The sequence below is a fragment of the Nyctereutes procyonoides genome, unplaced genomic scaffold (genome assembly GCF_905146905.1).
Source record: "Nyctereutes procyonoides isolate TBG_1078 unplaced genomic scaffold, NYPRO_anot_genome, whole genome shotgun sequence".
Classification (NCBI taxonomy): Eukaryota; Metazoa; Chordata; class Mammalia; order Carnivora; family Canidae; genus Nyctereutes; species Nyctereutes procyonoides.
In genome coordinates, this window is record NW_026575121.1 from 42799187 (window position 1) to 42819438 (window position 20252).

The 20252-nt window shown below is 36.0% G+C and overlaps 1 protein-coding gene across 2 annotated transcripts in view; it reads left to right on the plus strand.

The window, feature by feature from the left end:
- Positions 1 to 20252, plus strand: part of GPC5 (glypican 5) — a 1134491-nt gene that overhangs the window by 289093 nt on the left and 825146 nt on the right. For both annotated transcript variants that reach the window (XM_055335624.1, XM_055335625.1), the window contains one exon: positions 15725 to 15858. In XM_055335624.1, coding sequence (XP_055191599.1) covers positions 15725 to 15858 — 134 coding nt within the window. The remainder of the gene's footprint in view (positions 1 to 15724; positions 15859 to 20252) is intronic.

A 20252-nucleotide genomic window follows, 5' to 3' on the forward strand; every position in this document is an offset into this window, starting at 1 on the left:
ACTATTATGTAGTATTTCAAATTATAATATACTATGGTTATGCAGTCATAAAAAGATGGACCTTAATTTCTAATTTATAAGTATTAATAATAAACAATTCTTTGAGCATCCTTGTACCTGCCTCCCTATTCTTCAGTGAGTAGTTGTTTCTTCAGGTGAGACATAGTTAAGTAGAACTGCTGATTGGTAGAGAGTATACACTTCAAAACTTAATAAAAACAGCCAGATCACCCCTGCCAATAGTAGATATATGCTTTTACGCTTATGCTAGTGATGGAAAAGATCATCTTCTTTCCCATACCTTTGCCAATATTTGAGACCGTCAGTCTTTGAAACATCATCTAGTGTGATGGATGAAAATCGTATTTATAATTTCACAGGTAAATACTGAGTTTGATTGGTTTCCATATGTGTTTTGCCATTTGTGTGTGTGTGTGTGTGTGTGTGTGTGTGTGTGTGTGTGTGTGTGGTATGTGGCTTATGTATTCTTATCCTTCTTCCATTCACTTTTTTTTGGTTCGGTTGCTTGTATTTTTCAACTACTCTGAATAATAAGAAATTATCTACTAAATGTGTTGAAATTATATTCCCAGTTAGCAGTGCCTCTTATAACTACCTTTTTAGCAATTTCCTGATGATGGAATTTTCTGACGCATGAATGTCACATGCCGTGTTCATTATAGGTCAGTAGTTACGAAAAATAAGAAAGGCAAAAAGCTACAACTTCTCAGTGTAGTAAAGACACAACAGTATACTTTGAGTACTCTGTGAAAGGGAGTATTTGTTCCTGGGATTGTCATTTGACTATTTCCAACAAACGAGATAGTTGAGAAGAAACATGTTAATTTATTTGCATAAATGTGTATTAGCTTTTTTCTGGGGGGGGCAGTGGGAGGTGTTGACAGCTCTTAGGAACAACAGAAAACACAACAAAACAAAATAGTTCCTCTGCTCTACTCAAAACTGCTGCAGAACAGATCCTATTAAGATATACAAACCAAATGTTTGTAAGGTTGGCAAACAACCTCAAATTGAGAGATCAAGGGTGATTTAATTTCACAGGTGATATTTTCAGTGAACCTAGAAAGATGGCAACATTTAAACAAATTGAAATGAAGGAAAGTACAGACAGAAAGGTCCAGGGGTAACTGGGGACTGTGAGTAATACTGTTCAGCTGAAGCGTATAGTGTTTAAACTGAGATGCTCAGAAATTTTGAGGTTCACACTGTAAATTCACATGAGGTTCACACCATAGTTTATACTTAGTAGGAAATGGGAGGAAGCACAGAAGGTTTTGGATCAGAGGAGTCTGACTGGGCTTTAGGAAGATTAATCTGGAAGCATGGAGGGCAGGGTTAGATCTGGGAATATGCTGGAAAGAAAGTCAGCAAGGACGCTCTGCACCTATCCAAGGAAAAGCTAATTGAAAGCCCATTGTGGGGTGATGGAAATCCCACTGCTGAGGGAGAAGTGAAACAGAGGAGACCTGATGAAAGCAGAATAGACATTATTTGAACCTTTTAAACCTCTCGCTGATGCCATTTGTAAAGCACTTTCAAACATTTTCAACTTTGAAAAAGTGGAGGACTATATGATCATATTGCTTTATGCTTCTTTCTTATTTTTATCTAATTATTACACATAAAATATTTCCTTTGATGACTTAGGATTCATACTACCCCTTTGATAAAAGAAATAGTCAAGTTTTAATTTTATGGCTCTCGAGGAATTACCTAGACTTTCAATGTCACCTCTTCTTAAACTTGATTTTGGATTGCTTTTCTGTCCTTCCCTATGTTGTTCCAGCACCCCAATATGGAGGTTGCACTTCTCTTTGGTGGCAGAACCTAGTAGCTTATGGACTATCAGACTAACTCAAAGGGTTTAAAATGTCACACAGCCCAATGATTATATAAGGAAAAAAAATTTCCTCAGAGACCATATTGCAAAAGGTAATTGAATCAGATTTTGTTTAGCATAACCAAGTTAATATCCCATGTAGAATTCTATCCCATTCCTATACCCTCAGGGTAGGAGTCCTCTCATTTTTTTTTCTCCACCAATGATTCAAGGTCTGTCTAAACGCTTCCCTGGTACCCCTGGTTCCCAGTGATTTTCTCTGGGCTCCTATACAACTTATTGTTTATAACATTCTTTTGACACATAACTTATGCCCTATTGAGATTGTATTGAAGTTAACTTTATATGTTTATCAATTTTTTAATCATGGGAAATTCTACCTCCCTAACTAGATTATAAACTCCTAGAAGGTAAGAATTGAGAGGTTTGGCAAACTAGGTTCTAATTCTAGTTCTAGTTTTTATTTAACTTAATGATCCTTCAGAGTTAAGAGAAAGATAACCCAGATTGAGATTTTTTACAAAATCAGCTTAGCTGAATTGTGTCCATTTGACCACTGTCACAATATGAACAGAGCTTATAAGTGATTTGTTTAAAGTCAGGTTATACATTTTCTTCTAAAACCTGCAGTTGTCAGTTGCTCTCATAAATTAGCATCCTGCCAACTGCCACCAGTGATGTGCCCAGCCTCCCCAGATGTTCTTAGCTGCCATGACACTCCATATACTCCCATGTCATTAAATTATGTGTTCTGATTGCCTGTATCAATCCCATTATGTTTTGCTCCTTTACTGATATCAGTGCCCATCAGGAGTCCAAGACTTGATTCTCCAAGATCATTAGATCAACCACCTGTATATCTGATAATCTGACTTTACTTATTTTTTAAAAAAATATTTTATTTATTCATGACACACACACACACACAGAGAGAGAGATACAGAGAGAGGCAGAGACACAGGCAGAGGCAGAAGCAGGCTCCATGCAGGGAGCCCGATGTGGAATTCGATCCCAGGTCTCCAGGATCATGCCCTGGGCTGAAGGTGACACTAAACCGCTGAGCCACCCAGGCTGCCCTGACTTTACTTCTAATCACTCTGCTTTCCCAAACTGATTAATAGTGCAATATCTGCACCATTTTTTTTGTTGGCCCTATTTCTCTCCTTATGCAATCTATAGTCTATGATCTAGAATCTCCAATGCATGTGAACAGAATTATAGTAAGCCATGGATAATCAGAGTGCAAAGGTAAAGGCATTCTGAATTCAGGTTATTTGTTTAAACTACATGTCTCCTTGGTACTCATCACTTTGAAAAATGTCTCATTTGGTTGGCAATTGAAGTATCTTGGATCAAACTGTCCGAAACAGGGTCTCTACATCAAACATGCAATCATGTTGTAATAGCTACTGTCCTAAAGCAAAAAACAAAACAAAAGCAGAAACTCATTTGACTCCATGTCTTTTTTAGGCTCTGCCCCATAAGTCTGTTCTCCTTGACTACCAAACTCCATGAAAGGTTTGTGTATTTTCACAATCTCTGCTTTATTTTTTTAATTGAGGTATGATTGACATAAAACATTATATTAGTCTCAGATATACAACATAATAATTAGATGTTTATGTATGTTGTGAAATGATCACCACAATAATTCTAATTAACATCTGTCACCACACATAATTGCGAAAAATTTTTTTCTTGGAATGAGAACTTTTAAGATCTACTCTCTTAGCAACTTTCAAATATGCAATACAGTATTATTAACTCTAATCACCCAGCTGTACCTTATATCCTCATGGCTTACTTAGAACTGGAAATTTATGTCTTTTGATAGGTCTCTGCTTTCTTCTCTCCTTTTACCTCCTGTACCCCAATTACTATGCTTTCTGTGCTTCACAGAAACTACACTTTTCATAAATGACCAATGATCTTTTTCTCAGAAAATATATGGCCAATTTTCATCCTCATTTTACATGAGCTATCAGTCACTTTGCACACATTAGAGCATTTCCTCTTTTTAGTTTTTATTTTTTTGAAATATTTTATTTTAGAGAGACAGCATTCACAAAACAGAGAGAGTAGGAGCAGGGACGGGGCAGAGGGAGAGGAAGAGAGAGAATCCCAAGCAGATTCCCTGCTGAACACAAAGCCCAATGACATGGGGCTGGATCCTGCAACCTTGAGATCATGACTTGAGCTGAACGCTCAACCAACTGAGCCACCAAGGTGCCTATATTGTTTCTTTTTAAAAAACATTCTCTTCATTTATATTTTGAGAAAGCCCACACTCCAGTCTCATGGGATTTCCTCTTATTTCTCTGAAAAACCTCTTTTCAGAATCTTTTTCAACTTTTCTTTATCTCCACCTGTAAACGTTGGAGCGCCCTGGGTTTCAGTCTTCTGTACTCATTGTAAGTACATGCAGTCGACAACCACGTTCACATATCTTGCCTGACCTAACTCTTGGATTTTTCAGCTCAAATAACTAAAAAATTGGACAGTTCCTCTTGGATGAATAATAGTCATAGGAAGCCAAACCTGTCCAAAAGACAATTTTATCTTTCTCCCCGAATTCATTCTTCTTACATGACGCTTCCATTTGCCTGGGTCCTTTGACCAAAAAATACCAGAAGTCATTCTTTTCTTTCATCTTCTGGCTTTCTCACTTGTAATATTTAATCTATCCTCAAATCCTGCTGTTTCTACCTTCAAAAATATATGTGTCCTCCAGCTAGATCTCAGTCCTCATAGAGCATCCTTGGCAAAACCAGCATCCCCTTCTCCCTGAACCACATAGATAACTTCATATCTGGATTGATTGTTTCCTTCCTGTCCATCACTTTCTTATGATTGCCCAGACTTCTCACAAAACAATAGATAATCTGATATTTTTAAAACATAAAACAGATCATGTTATTGCTCTACTCAAAACTCTGCTGTGACTTCAGACAAAATCATCCTTTGGCAGAATGAATATGAAACCACATTATCTAGCCAATTTACCTCTAACATGAGACACCCCTCACCCACACCCACCCCAGTCTATGGGGTGTTTTCCAGTGGCAGCAGCCTTCTTTCCTTCTTCCCAGAGTTATTTTCATTACTGTTCTCTCTGTATATGAAGCAATTCCCTGCCATCTTCCCATGGCTACCTCTGTACTTCATTCGGTATATAATTCAAATGCTACTTTAAAAGAAGTTTTTCCTGGCCACCTAGTTGAAGCAGTCCATCCTCTCTCCAACTCATCAGTCTATCACTTCCACATTTTTAATTTTTTTGCAGTTTTTAATTTAAATTCTAGTTAGTTAATGTACAGTGTGATATTCAATTCAGGTATACGATGTAGTGATGCAACACTTCCTTACAATACCCCGTGCTCATCACAGGAAGTTTACTCCTTAATCCCCATCGCCTGATTTAATTCATTCCCCCTCTCCCACTCCCCTCTGGTAGCCATCAGTTTGTCCTCTGTATTTAAGAGTCTGTTTCTTGATTTGCCTCTTTCTTTCTCTTTTATCCCCCCTTTGCTCATTTGTTTTGTTTCTTAAATTCCACACATGAGTGACATCACATGGTATTTCTCTTTCTCTGACTGTCTTATTTGGCTCAGCATAATTCTCTCTAGCTCCATCCATGTCATTGCAAATGGTGAGATTTCATTCCTTTTTTATGGCTGAAACTTCCATTGTGTTTTTATACAATTTTCTTTATCCATTCAGCTGTCCCTCCTCTCTCCAGTCCCTCACTCATCAGCTTACCCATTTTTGACTGAATATCATTCATTAGGCATAAAGGTAATATATTTAATGTTCTGTTTTTAGTTTCCCTTGATAGAATGTAAGCATTTCAAAAGAAGGTTCAACATCTCTTAAAATGTATTCCCATCTCTTAAAATAAGGCCCTACAATTTATAGGTGCTCAGTATCGATCAATACTCTAATCTATAGCTACACAAGGACTACAATGCATACATTTGGCTTCCAGTCCTGGAAACTCTCTAAATGAATGTGTTCCTATAACTGGAAAAGAGCAAGAAAGATTGGAAAGAGTGAAAAAAGAAAGGAAGGAAGGAAGGAAGGAAGGAAGGAAGGAAGGAAGGAAGGAGAAAGAAAGAAAGAAAAGAAAGAAAGAAAGAGAAGAGAAAGAAAGAAAGAAAGAAAGAAAGAAAAGAAAGAAAGAACGAACTAAACGGGGAAGGGAGGAAATGAGGAAAAGAAGAAAGAAGAAAGGGAGGGAGGAAAAGAGAGCAGGATAAAGAGGGGAAATAATTGGTTGCCCTAGTCAGCTTTGTTGCTCCCTACTCCTTGCTAGAAGACAGCTCAGTTTGTAGGAATTAGTCCACAGTTCTGGACTGGTTTTCCTTGTCTCACTTGATCAGATCACATTGGCACTTCAGCATCATTCTGGTGGTTTTATGTGGAAGACTCACTTTTTATGCAGATTTCACGTATCGACTATTTGTCACTTTGGCCTATAAGTTGGATTTTTTTCCCTAAAAGTCCTGAGCTAAATGATTTGAAATGGACCCATTCAGTACATTTAATTAGTGATTATGGATCAGATTGAAATGCAGAAGCTCCCTCTGGTGGTTTAATTTACAAGTGTGCAAAAATAGCAGTTCAGAGTTAAGATCCCACTTACAAGACCATTGAAATGTTGTTCTGCTCCATCCTGTCCTATCCCTCCTCCCCTTCCTCTGCCTTCTTCTCTTTTAATTTTAAATATAAAATGGGCCAGATGGCAACCTTTATGATGATATCTACTGAAATCTGTATGGGGAGGCAACTTCTGGAAAATTAGAAAGAAAGACAGAGAAGCCAACCAGCCAAGGCCAAACACTCTTTGGGAAAAGGGCCTTGTTCACTCTTTGCCACTTTAAACATATCACTACCCTTGGAAAGGGGAGACAGTAGATGTTTTCTTCCTTATTCAGCTTTAACATTGTTTTATTTGCTTTTTCCCAGGAACTGGGCACCTTGTACAAACTTAGAACTCTCCTTATGGATAACTTATATTTAAAAGTACTGCTTTATAGAGTCTTAATAATTTATAACTTACTATAAATATTCTTAGTTGCAATAGTAGAATGTACTAATGTTTTAAAAGTGGTATTATGGCTATAACTTTTATATCTTTTCCACAGCTGACTGCTGGAATTATGTATACCTTGAACTTCAAAATAGCATGCATATTATTTGGATGGTGATTGTTCCATAGTTATAGGGTATGATAATCTGTAATCACTTATTTTTTCACTTCCACTAATACAAACTTAGCAAAATCTTTTATAATAATATACCATCACCATGTCATAATTCTAACCCTCATGAAGTTGGCATTTCTTAGCAAAAGTAACTTGGAATGGGAAAACATCTGCCTTACTCAATGGAATTATCAGAAAAAATAGAATGTATTTTATAAATGACTCCTTGAAGTTCAATTTTCCAAAATTAATTTCTGATTATATGATTTTACTATATTATAACTCTTGCTTAATTAATATTGTTCAATTATTATATGTTTAATTGAATTTATTTAAATTTTATCAACATTAATTCAGCATATTTTTTATCCTTTCATCGAAATATATGTTGAAGAATATGCTAGGAATACATTTTGGGTGGGATCTACCTGATTCAAAGGTTGAGTTCACAAATTATGTGATAATGTAGGGGGACAATCTCATATGCATCTATAGGATGAAAAGATACTTACTTTTATCAAAATACAATAACACATGAAGGAAATTCATTGATAATTTAAGGAAATTAAACAAGATTTTTATGTTTTAAGAGTTTTACCTATCTGCATTCTTCTTTTATTTCTTGCACGTAATTATAATAATTTCATTACAGGAATCAAAGCAGATGTAAACAATAGAGACTATGAGGTTCACAACAATATGTGCAATCATTAAAAGAAATATTACTTAATCAAGCCCGATTTCAGCATTATATTATTTATAGTTCTCCTGAGAAATGTATATATGGAGAGATTTATTTTGAGGAATTGGCACATGTGACTATGAAGGCTGAGAAGTCTGTGTGATGATCTGCAATCTGCTCTGTGGAGACCCAAGAAAGCCAGTGGCATTTCATTCTGAGTCTAAAGGCCTGAAAACCAGGGAAGCTGATGGCATGAATCCCAGTTGAGGGCAAGAGAAGATGAAATGACATGTCCCACTTTTCTCCATGAGGCAGGGAAAGAGAGAGGAATTCCTCCTTCCTGTCTTTTTGTTCTGTCAAGGCCCTGGGGAGATTGTATGGTGCCCGCTCACATTGGGGAAAGCAGTCTTCTTTACTAAATCCCCTGATTCAAATGCTAATCTCATTTGGACATATGGTCACAGACACACCCAGAAATAATGTGGAATCTTGGCATCCTGTGGCCAGTCAAGGTGACACACACAATTAATCATCACAGACATTCAATATGCATTTATAATATCATGATCAAAACCAATCTTGATCAATTGCGTCCAAATGGAAAGCACAGAAGGCTATATTAAAATTTTGATAACTTTCAAAAGTTCTTTGCAATGCCAAAATAACACTTATTCACTAAAATATTTCAATAATGCATTTTAAAAATGTGGATTAGAAAGTTTTTGATATCAACCATAGATTTTAAGTGGGATCACAGATCACTAGCAATATGAAAAGCCTTTTTATATTGAAAACAAATCTCTTTTTGGAGAAAATATTGAGTATTCATAAATCCAAGCACATTTAATATATGTCAGTTGTGACATTTAAAATGAAATCTGACAGAACTTTGCATTTCCAATTATTTTAATCAGGTATTTTATCAAACCAAAATTATTTTGATGTGGTAGCTTGGAGATCAGAAAGCTATTGACTATTCTTCTTTACAATGCCATCTGGACTTTAGCAGAAAAGAAGAAAAATCTCACATGGCTATATCACAAAGTTGGAATTTGAGGGGTACTCAAGGGAGGACTTCTTTTTCTAAGTTCAATTATTATAAAATTAGGTCAGAAATCAAATTGCCCAATATCCTTACAATTCTTTCTTTCTCCCTACCTCCATTAGTTTGCTGGAATCTTAAAGGGAATAACTACCATGTTTCCCTCATCCATTTCCATATGCAAAGAAAAACAGACTTCTCTGGTCTCTTCATATATCTAGATCATTTTCAGTCCAAATTATTGTATTCACATAGGACACTTAGGGACCAGGTCTTATGTAATATGAATTCCTCACAATGCTTAAGAAGATGTGAATAACAAGACCACTAGTTAGTATAAAGAGGGGACTATTGATTCAATAGCAGTAGGTAGACTCATCCACTAAGTAGATGCAGTCTTAGCAAAGTTACTTTCCTGCTTTGGGCTTCAGTTTTCTCACCTCTTGATTAAGGTTGGATGCCTTCTAAATGACTGCCAGCTGTGTTAGTCTAGCGTCTTCCCTCCTGCCCTCCCTTCAGTCTTCCTTCTTCCTTTCCTCCTTCCTTTTAGTCCCTTTATCCTATCCTTCTTTGCTTCCTCCTTTCCAGTCCCTCTTCCTTCTCCTCCTCTTTATTTTCCTGGTGTATTATCAGAGTTGTTTTTCTCCTACTAAAAGATTTTCTTTCTGACTTTCTTGGCATTATATATATGTAATCATTTCCTCCATTTCATGGTTTTAACTGTTGGCCCTACACAAGTGATTCTGCTCATTAACTTTCTTTTTCTCTCCAATCCATCATTTAGAACTACCTTTTAAAATTACTGCCAGATCAGAGTTTTAAATGAGAATTTATCTCCTTTCTAAAGAACGGATATACTTATTTATTTTCTAACTTCTACACATTGGTTATTGGATCTTTTTTCACCCTCATTAACAGATTCAAAACTGCTAACAGCTTTAATTCTCCTTTTTTTTTTTTTTTTTTGCCTCCTACAGCGATGGAACATCCACCTCTGCTCCATCCTCTGAACCCAATTGCTTACTTAGTAAACACTCACAGTACCTTCAAATTCATTGCTTTTCAATTCTAAACATTTTTCTCTTCAGTTATTGTTGTTATTATTTATTACTATTATTACATTTTAAAAGACCATTGCAAAAGAAATGGAGGCTCTGCTTATGGGAATAAAATGAAAATGAACATGTAAGTTGTTCTTTAAAAAGCTTTTCAAAATTATTAACTAAAGGTTTTGGCTGTTTTATAATTTGACTAAGATTGAGTGAACAGAGTGAGAGGCTCTAGGAGAAGGGTGTGCTTCCCCATGCAGGGCCAAGATTGCAGTGAGAATGGGAAATGGCTGATAAGTAGTTGCTAAAACAAGTACTCACTTAGAGTGGAGAAATGATGTGGGGTTGAAGCAGCTAAAAGATGCATTTCAAGGTGAGATGGGAACCAGAACATCAGTGGAACCCAGAGAAGGAATGTGAAGCAAGAGTAGATAAGCATGAAGTGGGAAAACATTTTTTCCTGAGACACTTCAGACTAATTGCTGGGCAGGATGGTAGAGAGCAGGGAGGAGAATAAGGAGGAAAGGGCAGTGTAAGTCAAAGATGAAAAATAGTCAAAGTAAGTGTGAAGGACTTTTCAATAGCAAGAAGGTATTGAAATGGGCCACCCAAATCGGCTCACCCCAGGGGAGCTAAGGTGACAGGCTAATGTGCTAGTAACAGATGGCCTTCCATTCCATTTCAATAAGGTGTGAGGTTGCGCTCCCGGGATAGCGAGCAAACAAATGGAAGGGCTTTGAAATGTATTTGTATTAGTTGGAATTTGCTATAAATGCCTGTACATTTGGATACAAAGATGACTTGTAAGTCTGTAGCTTGTACATTTTCTTTCATATTTGTGAAAAACCAATTACAAAGGTGATAATGGGAATAAAGGTCTTGTGAAGCTAGAATTTTCAGCTTTCCATCTGCCTGTCTAGAAATACATTCAATAGCAAATATAGCCTTTAAAAAAAAAGATTTTATTCATTCATGAGAGACACAGAGAGAGAGACAGAGACATGGGCAGAGAGAGAAGCAGGCTTCACACCAGGAGCCCAATGTGGGACTCCATCCTGGGACTCTGGGATCACACCGGAGTCGAAGGCAGACACTGAACCACTGAGCCCCCCAGGCATCCCCAGATATAGTCAAGTCCAACAGGGGACAGGCAGGGTGAAATAAAATTTCCGTTAACTTAAAACTACAAAGTGGTTGGATTTCCTCAAGTTTCAAGGTTGAGAAAACTGAGATTCCTAGAAGTTTCATACTTGTCTAGAGCTCCTGGGTAGTCACATTGGGTCATGGTAGCAGTCTGTTTCTCTCTGACTCTGCTCCTTTATTTAAAATAGTCTGCAGTATCACTAAACAATCTTTTTTTTAAAAGGCTATTTATTTATGAGGAAGAGAGAGAGAGAGAGAGAGAGAGAGAAATAGGCTCTATACAAGGAGCCCAATGGAGGACTCGATCCCGGGTCTCCAGAATCATGCCCCAGGCTGAAGGTGGCGCTAAACCTCTGAGCCACCGGGGCTGCCCTCACTAAACAATCTTATTCAGTATATCCACCATTGACTTACATTCTCTTATCTTGGTTCTTGTTACTAAGAGTTGTTGACAATGAAGATACCATTTCCCATTAAAAAAAAATTAACACTTTTCTCTAATAATTATTTACACTCCACTATCACTATTTTTCAGCTTCTTGGAAATTCACTTTGAGCCTTTTAACACCTTGGCCTTACACTTCTCTAATGTCTCACTTTCACTCATTTCTCAAGTCCTGTTGATTTTTTTTTAAATAGACTTTATTTAGAGAAGTTCCAGGTTCACATCAAAATTGAGTAGAAGGCACAGATTCCCCGTATATCTCCTGCCAACGTATGCAGAGCCTACCCCGTTCTCAACATTCCCTATCAGAGTTAGACATTTGTTGGAATCAGTGAACCTCAGCTGACACATTGTTATCACCCAGAGTCTATAGCTTACATTAGGATTCACTCTTGGTGCTGTATATTCCATAGTTTTGGAATAAATGCCTGTATGTTTATAATGACTTGCACCCACCATTATAGTGTCACGCATAGTAGTTTCACTGCCCCAAACATCCTCTGTATTTTGCCTCCTTATCTTTATATTCCCTGATCCCTGACAACCACTAATCATTTTACTCCATAAATGCCTTTTGCCTTTTCTAGAATGTCATACAGTAGGAATCATACAGCTTGTAGCCTTTTCAGATTGGCTTCTTTTACTTAGTAATATGCATTTAGGTTTCTTCCACATCTTTTCATAGCCTAATAGCTCATTTCTTTTTATTTGTTTAAAGATTGATTGATTGATTGATTGATTGATTGATTTGAGAGAGAGAGTGTGTGAGGAGAGGGGCAGAGGGAGAGAATCTCAAGTAGACTCCACACTGAGAACAGAGCCCCATGTGTGTCTGGATCCCACAACCCCGAGATCCTGACCTGAGCCAAAACTAATAAGAGTCAGATGCTTATCCAATCGAGCTACCCAGGCACCCCTCATGTCTTTTGAGTGCTGAATAATCTTGCACTGTCTGCATGTACCACAGTTTTATCCATTCACCTATGGAAGGACATTGTGGTTGCTTCCAGGTTTTGGCAATTATGAATAAAACTGCCATAAACATCCATGTGCAGGTTTTTGTGTGGATATAAGTTTTCAATTCCTTTGGATAATTTTAGTTTTGTTAAGAAACCACCAAACTGTCTTCCAAACTGTCTGTATGTTCTTCGTTCCTACCAGCAATGAATGACAGCTCTTGTTGCTCTATTTCTCCCATACCCTTTGGTGTTGTCAGTGTTCTGGATTTGGCTTGTTGATTTTACTTCTTTTGTCTCTGTAATTCATGAATCTTTCTCTTCATGAAAATTATCACTACTGAAGTTCAAAATAATTGCCTCACTTCCCTCAGGACTACTTCAGGAGTCTATTAAGAGTTTACCAAGGTGCACTTGGGTGGCTTAGTCAGTTAAGTGTCTACCTTCAGCGTGGGTTCATGATCTCAGTATCCTGGGATCAAGCCTCTCATTGGGCTCTCTGTCCAACTGGGAGTCTGCTTCTTTCTCTCTCCCTCCTCCCACTCATGCTCTCTGTCTCTCTTGCTCACTCCCTGTCTCTCTCAAATAAATAAAATCTTAAAAACAAACAAAACACAAAAACAGTTTACCTGCCTTTACTAGGTCTACCTCTCTAGCCCAAATTAAACAGTGCCACCAGATTCATTGACTAAATATCAGCTCTAGTATTTTACTTTTCCATTCAACAGTCATCAGAGACTTTTGTCTAATTAATAAAACTTAGGTTGGCATTGAAAATGCTCCAAGATCTGTTGCTAGCCTACCCTTCAAACATGGAAATCAGCTACCATTTCCTGCTCTCCATTTGCTGGAGCAAGGTCTTTAGCTTGATTTTCAGGTCAAATCATGGCATTTTTATGTCTCACTGCTTGCCATAGAACTTTGTTTCATTATGCACTTTTTGTTTGATGTCAGCATGTTAAATTGTACATCTCTTTGCTTTCCTACTCTCTCCTACAACTTTTCCCCTGCTTTGTCCACCTGACAACCTCTTAGTTTATGCTTTAACTTGTTCTTTAGACATGCCTTCCTAAAGCTTTTCCCTGAGTGAAGCTGTTCATTTTCTAAGTGTTTCAGTGTTGCTTCTAGCTATTTCTATGGTTGTTGTTGTCTCATTCGATTACAATTACCATTTTACATGTCTGACTTTTATCTTAATTGTGTGCAAGGGCCACATCTTATTCATGTTTGTATCTCTAGCATCTAAAACAATGAGGTGCAGTAAATATTTATATATTTACAAGTTGGTTGAATTGAAATCAATCTCAACATATTCAGACCTGACAAATACTCCAAGCTTCAGCCCAGTGGAGTGGTCTTCCACACAGTGGTCCTTCCTGTTGTCAAATCTTCACCCTCCTTCAGGTATCTGCAACACCATGTTAGTCCTTCTTTTTGGGCACATACACAACTTGCATTTTGATTTTTGAGAATAATTTTTTTCTTTCTCTTTCTTCCTAAATTGTCAGCTCTTTTAGGAGAAAATTCAGTTATTAATTTTTTCTCCCTTCTAACCTTTCATACATGTTCTTTGCAAATATTAGAAGCAAAATATGGGTTAAATAAACAAATTAGTGTATAATTCCTTGAATGCTCATTGCATGGAAAACCAAAGAAATTGATAACTTTAAGGGAACTTTGGAATAATTTACTCTAACATCTTTATCTTACATATAAGGAAATCAAATTCAAAGAAATTTTGCTATTGTCTTCAAGATCTCAGTGCTTAACATGGAAAAAAAATTAGGACAAGAACCAAAGTCTCCTGATTCCTAGGCAATGCTTTTATCTATTTGAGTAAGATTTTATATATTTTATATATTTGTGATTATAATACTCTATAACTCTATAAGGTATCATGTGAGTCTTTTTTTATACTTTACATGGTAATATGTCTAATTAATTACTCAATTTTTCAATGATAGTTATGTAAACTATACAAAGATCTTTGCTAGAGGAGTTTTTTAATGAATTTTTAATTTGGATAATTATTTTAAAAAATAACTATACTAACCCTTTCAAAATATAGGAAGAAGATAAAGAACTATTACAAAATGAGATCTTTATACAAACATATCTATTATTATTTCTAAGAAAGGACCTTAAGAAGAAAACCACTCTTAGAACTCATTTAGAAACAGACTGCATATTCTTTTTTTTAATTTAAATTCAATTTGCCAACATATAACACCCAGTGCTCATCTCATCATGTGCCTTCCTTAATTCCCATCACCCAGTTACCATATCTCCCCACCCACCTCTCCTTCTGCAACCCTTTGTTTGTTTCCCAGCATTAGGAGTCTCTCATGGTTTGACTTCCTCTCTAATTATCCCCACTCAGTTTTCCTCCTTTCTCTTATGATCCCTTTCACTATTTCTTATTTTCCACATATGATTGAAACCATATGATAATTGTCTTCCTCTGATTGAGTTATTTCACTCAGCACAATACCCTACAGTTCCATCCACATCGATGTAAATGGTAGATATTTATCCTTTCTGATGGCTGAGTAATATTCCATTGGAGATATATATATATATATATATATATATATATATATATATATATATATCACATTTTCTTTATCCATTCATCTGTCATAGGACATCATGGCTCCTTTCTCAGTTGGCTATTGTGGACATTGCTGCTATGAACATTGGGGTGAAGGTGTCCTATCATTTCACTACATCTGTATCTTTGGGACAAATACGCATAGTGCAATTGCTGGGTTTTTGGGTAGTTCTATTTTTAAGGAAAATAGAGGAACCTCTTGAGGAACCTCTACACTGTTTTCCAGAGTGGCTACACCAGCTTGCATTCCCACCAACAGTGCAAAAGAGTTCCCCTTTCTCCACATCCTCACCATTTTTTGTTTCCTCAGATCACATATTCAATAGCAAATTAGTTCTTTTAAAATATCAATACAATTATATGATTATGATTGTCATAAATTGAATGTAAACCATAAATAATATCTATCTTGGTTAAGTAATCTTATTTATAGAAGCAAGCAAGTTTATTAATATAGTTCTCTGATTCTGCATATATATTTTCTTCATGTGTTCTGCATATGTATACATGCAAAATGTATAAATATGCATAGTATCAATTTATCATGGTTGACATTTTATATAGATAATTTAATTCCCCTTCTGAAAAATTGAAAAACATTCTATGCCTTAAAAGTTACTATTGAGGTATAAGTAAGAACATGCCATTGTTTCAGATTTGAGCAAACATTATATTCTCAGGTAGAATGGAGGATGGCTTCTAACTGTTTTTTAATATTTTCTATTTGAAAGGTCAGTAAGATTTGTGGCCGTCCAATCAGAACACCTACACAAAGCCCCCGTTGTTCTTTTGATGGAAGCAAAGAGAAGCATGGGATGAAGATCTCTCCTAGGAATGATGAAGAGACACTTGCCAACGGAAGAAAGTAAGACATTTGTTTTACAACCAGAAAGAGAAGAGAAAGTAAGCCATTAATTTTCAACAGAATAGAATGTATTCAATTAAGTAGAACAAAATACACTATTGAAGAAAAAAAGATTACTATTAATTACTTTTAAAATTCAGTGATTGCTCCTATTCACTTAATTAGGAATATAAGTGCAACTTATGAGACCAATTAATAAGCTTTTTGTGATAAGAGACACTTGCTATAATACAATATGGCAGGCAATAGGCACATATGGTCATTATGCACTTAAAATATGGCTGCGTACAATGTTGTACAGCAGATCTCTAGGACTTACTTGATCTTACTTAACTGAAACTTTATGGGCATTAATTAATACTTCTCTATTTCCCTCTCCCTGTGACCAACAATAATATATTGTACCCTTCACATTTTAAGATGTTAGATCTTACTATAATAAAATAAAAAAATAGTTTAAAATGTGGCTATTGTGACTGATGATTGAATTTTTAATTTTAATTAATTTTAGCCTAAATTCTACATATAGCTACTGTATTGGACAATGAAGACAGAATATTCACATAAATGATGATATCAGTATTACTGTATGCTAAGCATCTGTTAGAAAATGGTTAGATAAGAAGTTTCTCTTTTATCTGGAATACTGAAAATGGCTATTTGTTGATTCCAAATGATAAGCATTGAATGGCTTGCTTCTATAACTCACATTTCTACCACTCTTCCCATCCTTGTTTCACATGTTAAATTAAAGCCTTCATTAATATCTCTGCTTGATATCTGGCAGTCATACTGAAAACTCTTAAAACTGAAGGAAGCTATTATTTTATTTATTTTTGTGTTCTGTTGACCAGTGTATGTTCTGGCAAATACTAGATTCTCAGTGGGTGTTTTTGAATTGAATTGAAATTCAGAATTCTATATTCATTTATTAACTCAAATAGTTATTTCTAATAATACTTTATGGCAAATTCAGTATGTTACATAGCTTTACTCTCTATAATGTAAAATCTGTTTCTTTCCTTTTGGGACAGTGTTCCTAATTGCCTCATTCTCTTCTCAGATGGACTATAATTTGGAATAAAGATCTGGGCTATTGCTGGCTATTCACTGCAGCTCAAAAGAATTAGCACTTTGCATGTAAAGTAGCTGTTTTTTTTTTTTTCCTCTAAACATCTATAATGATCAGCAGTCTTTTCTCGTATTTGAGAAATTAATGTGCTTTGGCTAGTGTAGAGCATATAGTGGCGGGGTATAGTATAAAGTGGTTCTTATAATAAAACCTAGCTAAGGAAGATCTTAAGTTCTTAAAGGTCATGTTTGTTTCACCACCAGAACAACTCAGTTGTTGGAAAGACAAAGCAAAACCCAACACATGTTAAACGTCTCAGGAACATTGGGGGGCTCATATGAATAGCTAATTTTGTAAGTATCTGTCTAGCCACCAAATTGACCTCCTTGTTACCAATCTTGCAAACTCATGTATTTCTATGTCACTAACCAGCCAGCCACCACTAGCCATTGCCCAATGAACCAGAGTAAGTCTGTCACAGACCATTTTCATGCCACACAAAGTGAACAACCAGAGCTATTATACATGAGGCCACTTATGCAATTTATTCCTACACATTTTTATTGCCACTCCTAAATGGAACTTAAATGCTATTCCAGTATACTTCTGCTTAATACCTACATACATAAGTATTACATATAGTGCAGACCTATCCATAAACTACGGCTAAATTTTATTTATTTTTCTGTATCCATAAACTAGACCTGAATTTTATTTATCCTTCATCACTGATAATTCCCCATGAGGTCATAAATTTCAAATGAAATAGCTAGGGAAATGTAGCAGAGTAGGTGCTGAGTGAGTTTGAGCTACTTTCTGCATTTTACCTGTTCTTTTTCCACCCACTTGAGCCTGATTTTCAATAGATCAGCTTCCCCTTGATGATATATTGCTTCTATATAAGCCTGATCTCATAGCCTGGCAGATCAGATAGCAGTTAGTTCATCGTGGGCATCTCAGATTGCAGTGTCACTTGCTATCTCATGGTCAAGTGTGCAGTTTCTTTTTTTTAAAGATTTTCTTTATTTATCCATGAGAGACACACAGAGAGGCAGATACATAGGCAGAGTCCCTCAGGGAGCCTTATGTGGGACTCAATCCCTGAACTCCAGCATCAGGCCCTGAGCCGAAAGCAGAGCTCAACTGCTGAGCCATCCAGGCATCCCGAGTGTGTAGTTTCTGACAGAGCCCATTTGCAAACCAACCAACCCAACCAACCACCCAACCAACCAAGCAAAAACAGTGTTCAGCAAAAGCAGGCATGACTTTAGCTCAAAATCCTTGATGTCTATACTATTATTCTTCTAACAGGACTTTCCAGAATCTCTGTAGAGCATCTTCATTTGCTACTGGTACTTCAGGCAGCACTGAATGGATGAACTGGGTCAATCTTGACTGAACATCAGAACAGTTTGTGAAACGCCAACCTACATACTTTTCTTTCCCATATAAAAGCTCCTTGGGGCTATTTTATAAATGGGTTATAGCAACACATTTAAGTGTGCATTGTGTTTTCTCTAATATGCAAAAGGACCTAAAAAGCATTGTGCCTCCTCCTGAGTACTAGGTCATCATAATGCAGAAATTTGCCCTTTACATTAGAAGAATATCCCAATAAGATCAGACTACTGGACATTTACAAACCCAGCTGAATTGTCAAGCCCTTGAAATGTCAATATTTTTCCCCACCAGAGGCATGCACATGTCTACTGAGGCAACTAGGATGATGTGATCAATATTTTATTATCAGCATGGAGTCCTGTAGGGTGTCCAAATGATCAAGGCTCCTGTCTGTCATGGAGTGGGAGAATTGCCCTGAGGTCTATCAGTGAAGACATTCTTACCAGCTGAAGTGAAATATTTCTAATTATCCTTACTAATTGATAAAGAGAGAAAAAAGGATTTGCCAAATTGTTAGCTAGATAGCAGGTGGCAGTACATGTTTTGATTTGCTCTAGCAGATACCACATACAAAGGAAGATATAATATTGGAGTCATCCTCTGACTCAGGTTATGATAATCCAAAACATTCTCCCAGCCTACCTCAGTGTACACAGACCAGCCAAGCAAATGAGGTGAATATTGAATAGACAGATTCAGACAAAGATATGTTTATAATACTATATATGGCTACTTTTCTGAACTCTATTCTAATGGATGGTCTGTTGATGAGATTGGATTTTCTATGTGAACAATCATGTGGTTCACTGGTACAAGCATTCTAGCAAGAATGTACTGTACTTTGTAAAACTCATTTAGTCTATGCACTTGCCTGCTTTCTTAGGATGTTTCTCAAGAAACTCTTACTCATATTCACAAGGAGAATTCTTGAGTATCTGTGGTGACTGAGAGTTAGAGGCATGTTATATGACCATAATAAGAAAAATAGAAAAATAAAATATATTACTTTGGACCATTAGGAGTCAGAAGGAGAGAAAGTATTTTCAGGCATCAAAAAATATGATTAAAGAGAAAAAAAAGTATTAAACAGAATGAGAATATTGCAATACCATTTTTTATAAATTAAAAAACAAAAATATAAAAATCAGTGTATATTTTTCAAGGAAAATATATGGCAAAGTACTTAAACATGTAAGACTAAAAAAATAAAAATAAATAAATAAATATGTAAGACTGAGTATTTATTTATTATTTTTTAAGACTGAGTATTTATAAAAAAATTCTATTTCAATAATAAGTTATGATAGTATGCCAGGGATTGAGGAGTATGTTTAGCTCTCTGTATCTTGGAAAATATGTGTGTGTTTATCTTTGCATACCTATAAATAAACATACATATATACCCTATTATTTTAAACTTTAGATGAAAAGTGTTTTTTTAATATCCTCTTTTCCTAGTAGAAAAATAGTTAAAACTCCTTCAGTCAAAATTTTCATGAGAGGTAATGATACTAAATTTTTAAATAATCTTTTTTTTTGCCATTTCACATGCATAATTTTTCATTATGATGATAGTAGATATAGTGATTATTCAGATAGAGATAAAATATAATTTTCTGAAGAGAGCTGTTGACTTGGGACTTCTTGTTATAACTCAGTAAATAGAACTAAATGGGGCAGCCTGGGTGGCTCAGCGGTTTAGCGCCGCCTTCAGCCCAGGGCGTGATCCTGGAGACCCAGGATCGAGTCCCACATCAGGCTCCCTGCATAGAGCCTGCTTCTCCCTCTGCCTGTGTCTCTACCCCCTCCCCTCTCTCTGTCTCTCATAAATAAATAAATAAATAAATAAATAAATAAATAAATAAATAAATAAATAAATATCTTAAAAAATAATTAGAACAAAATGAAAGTTTACTGTAAA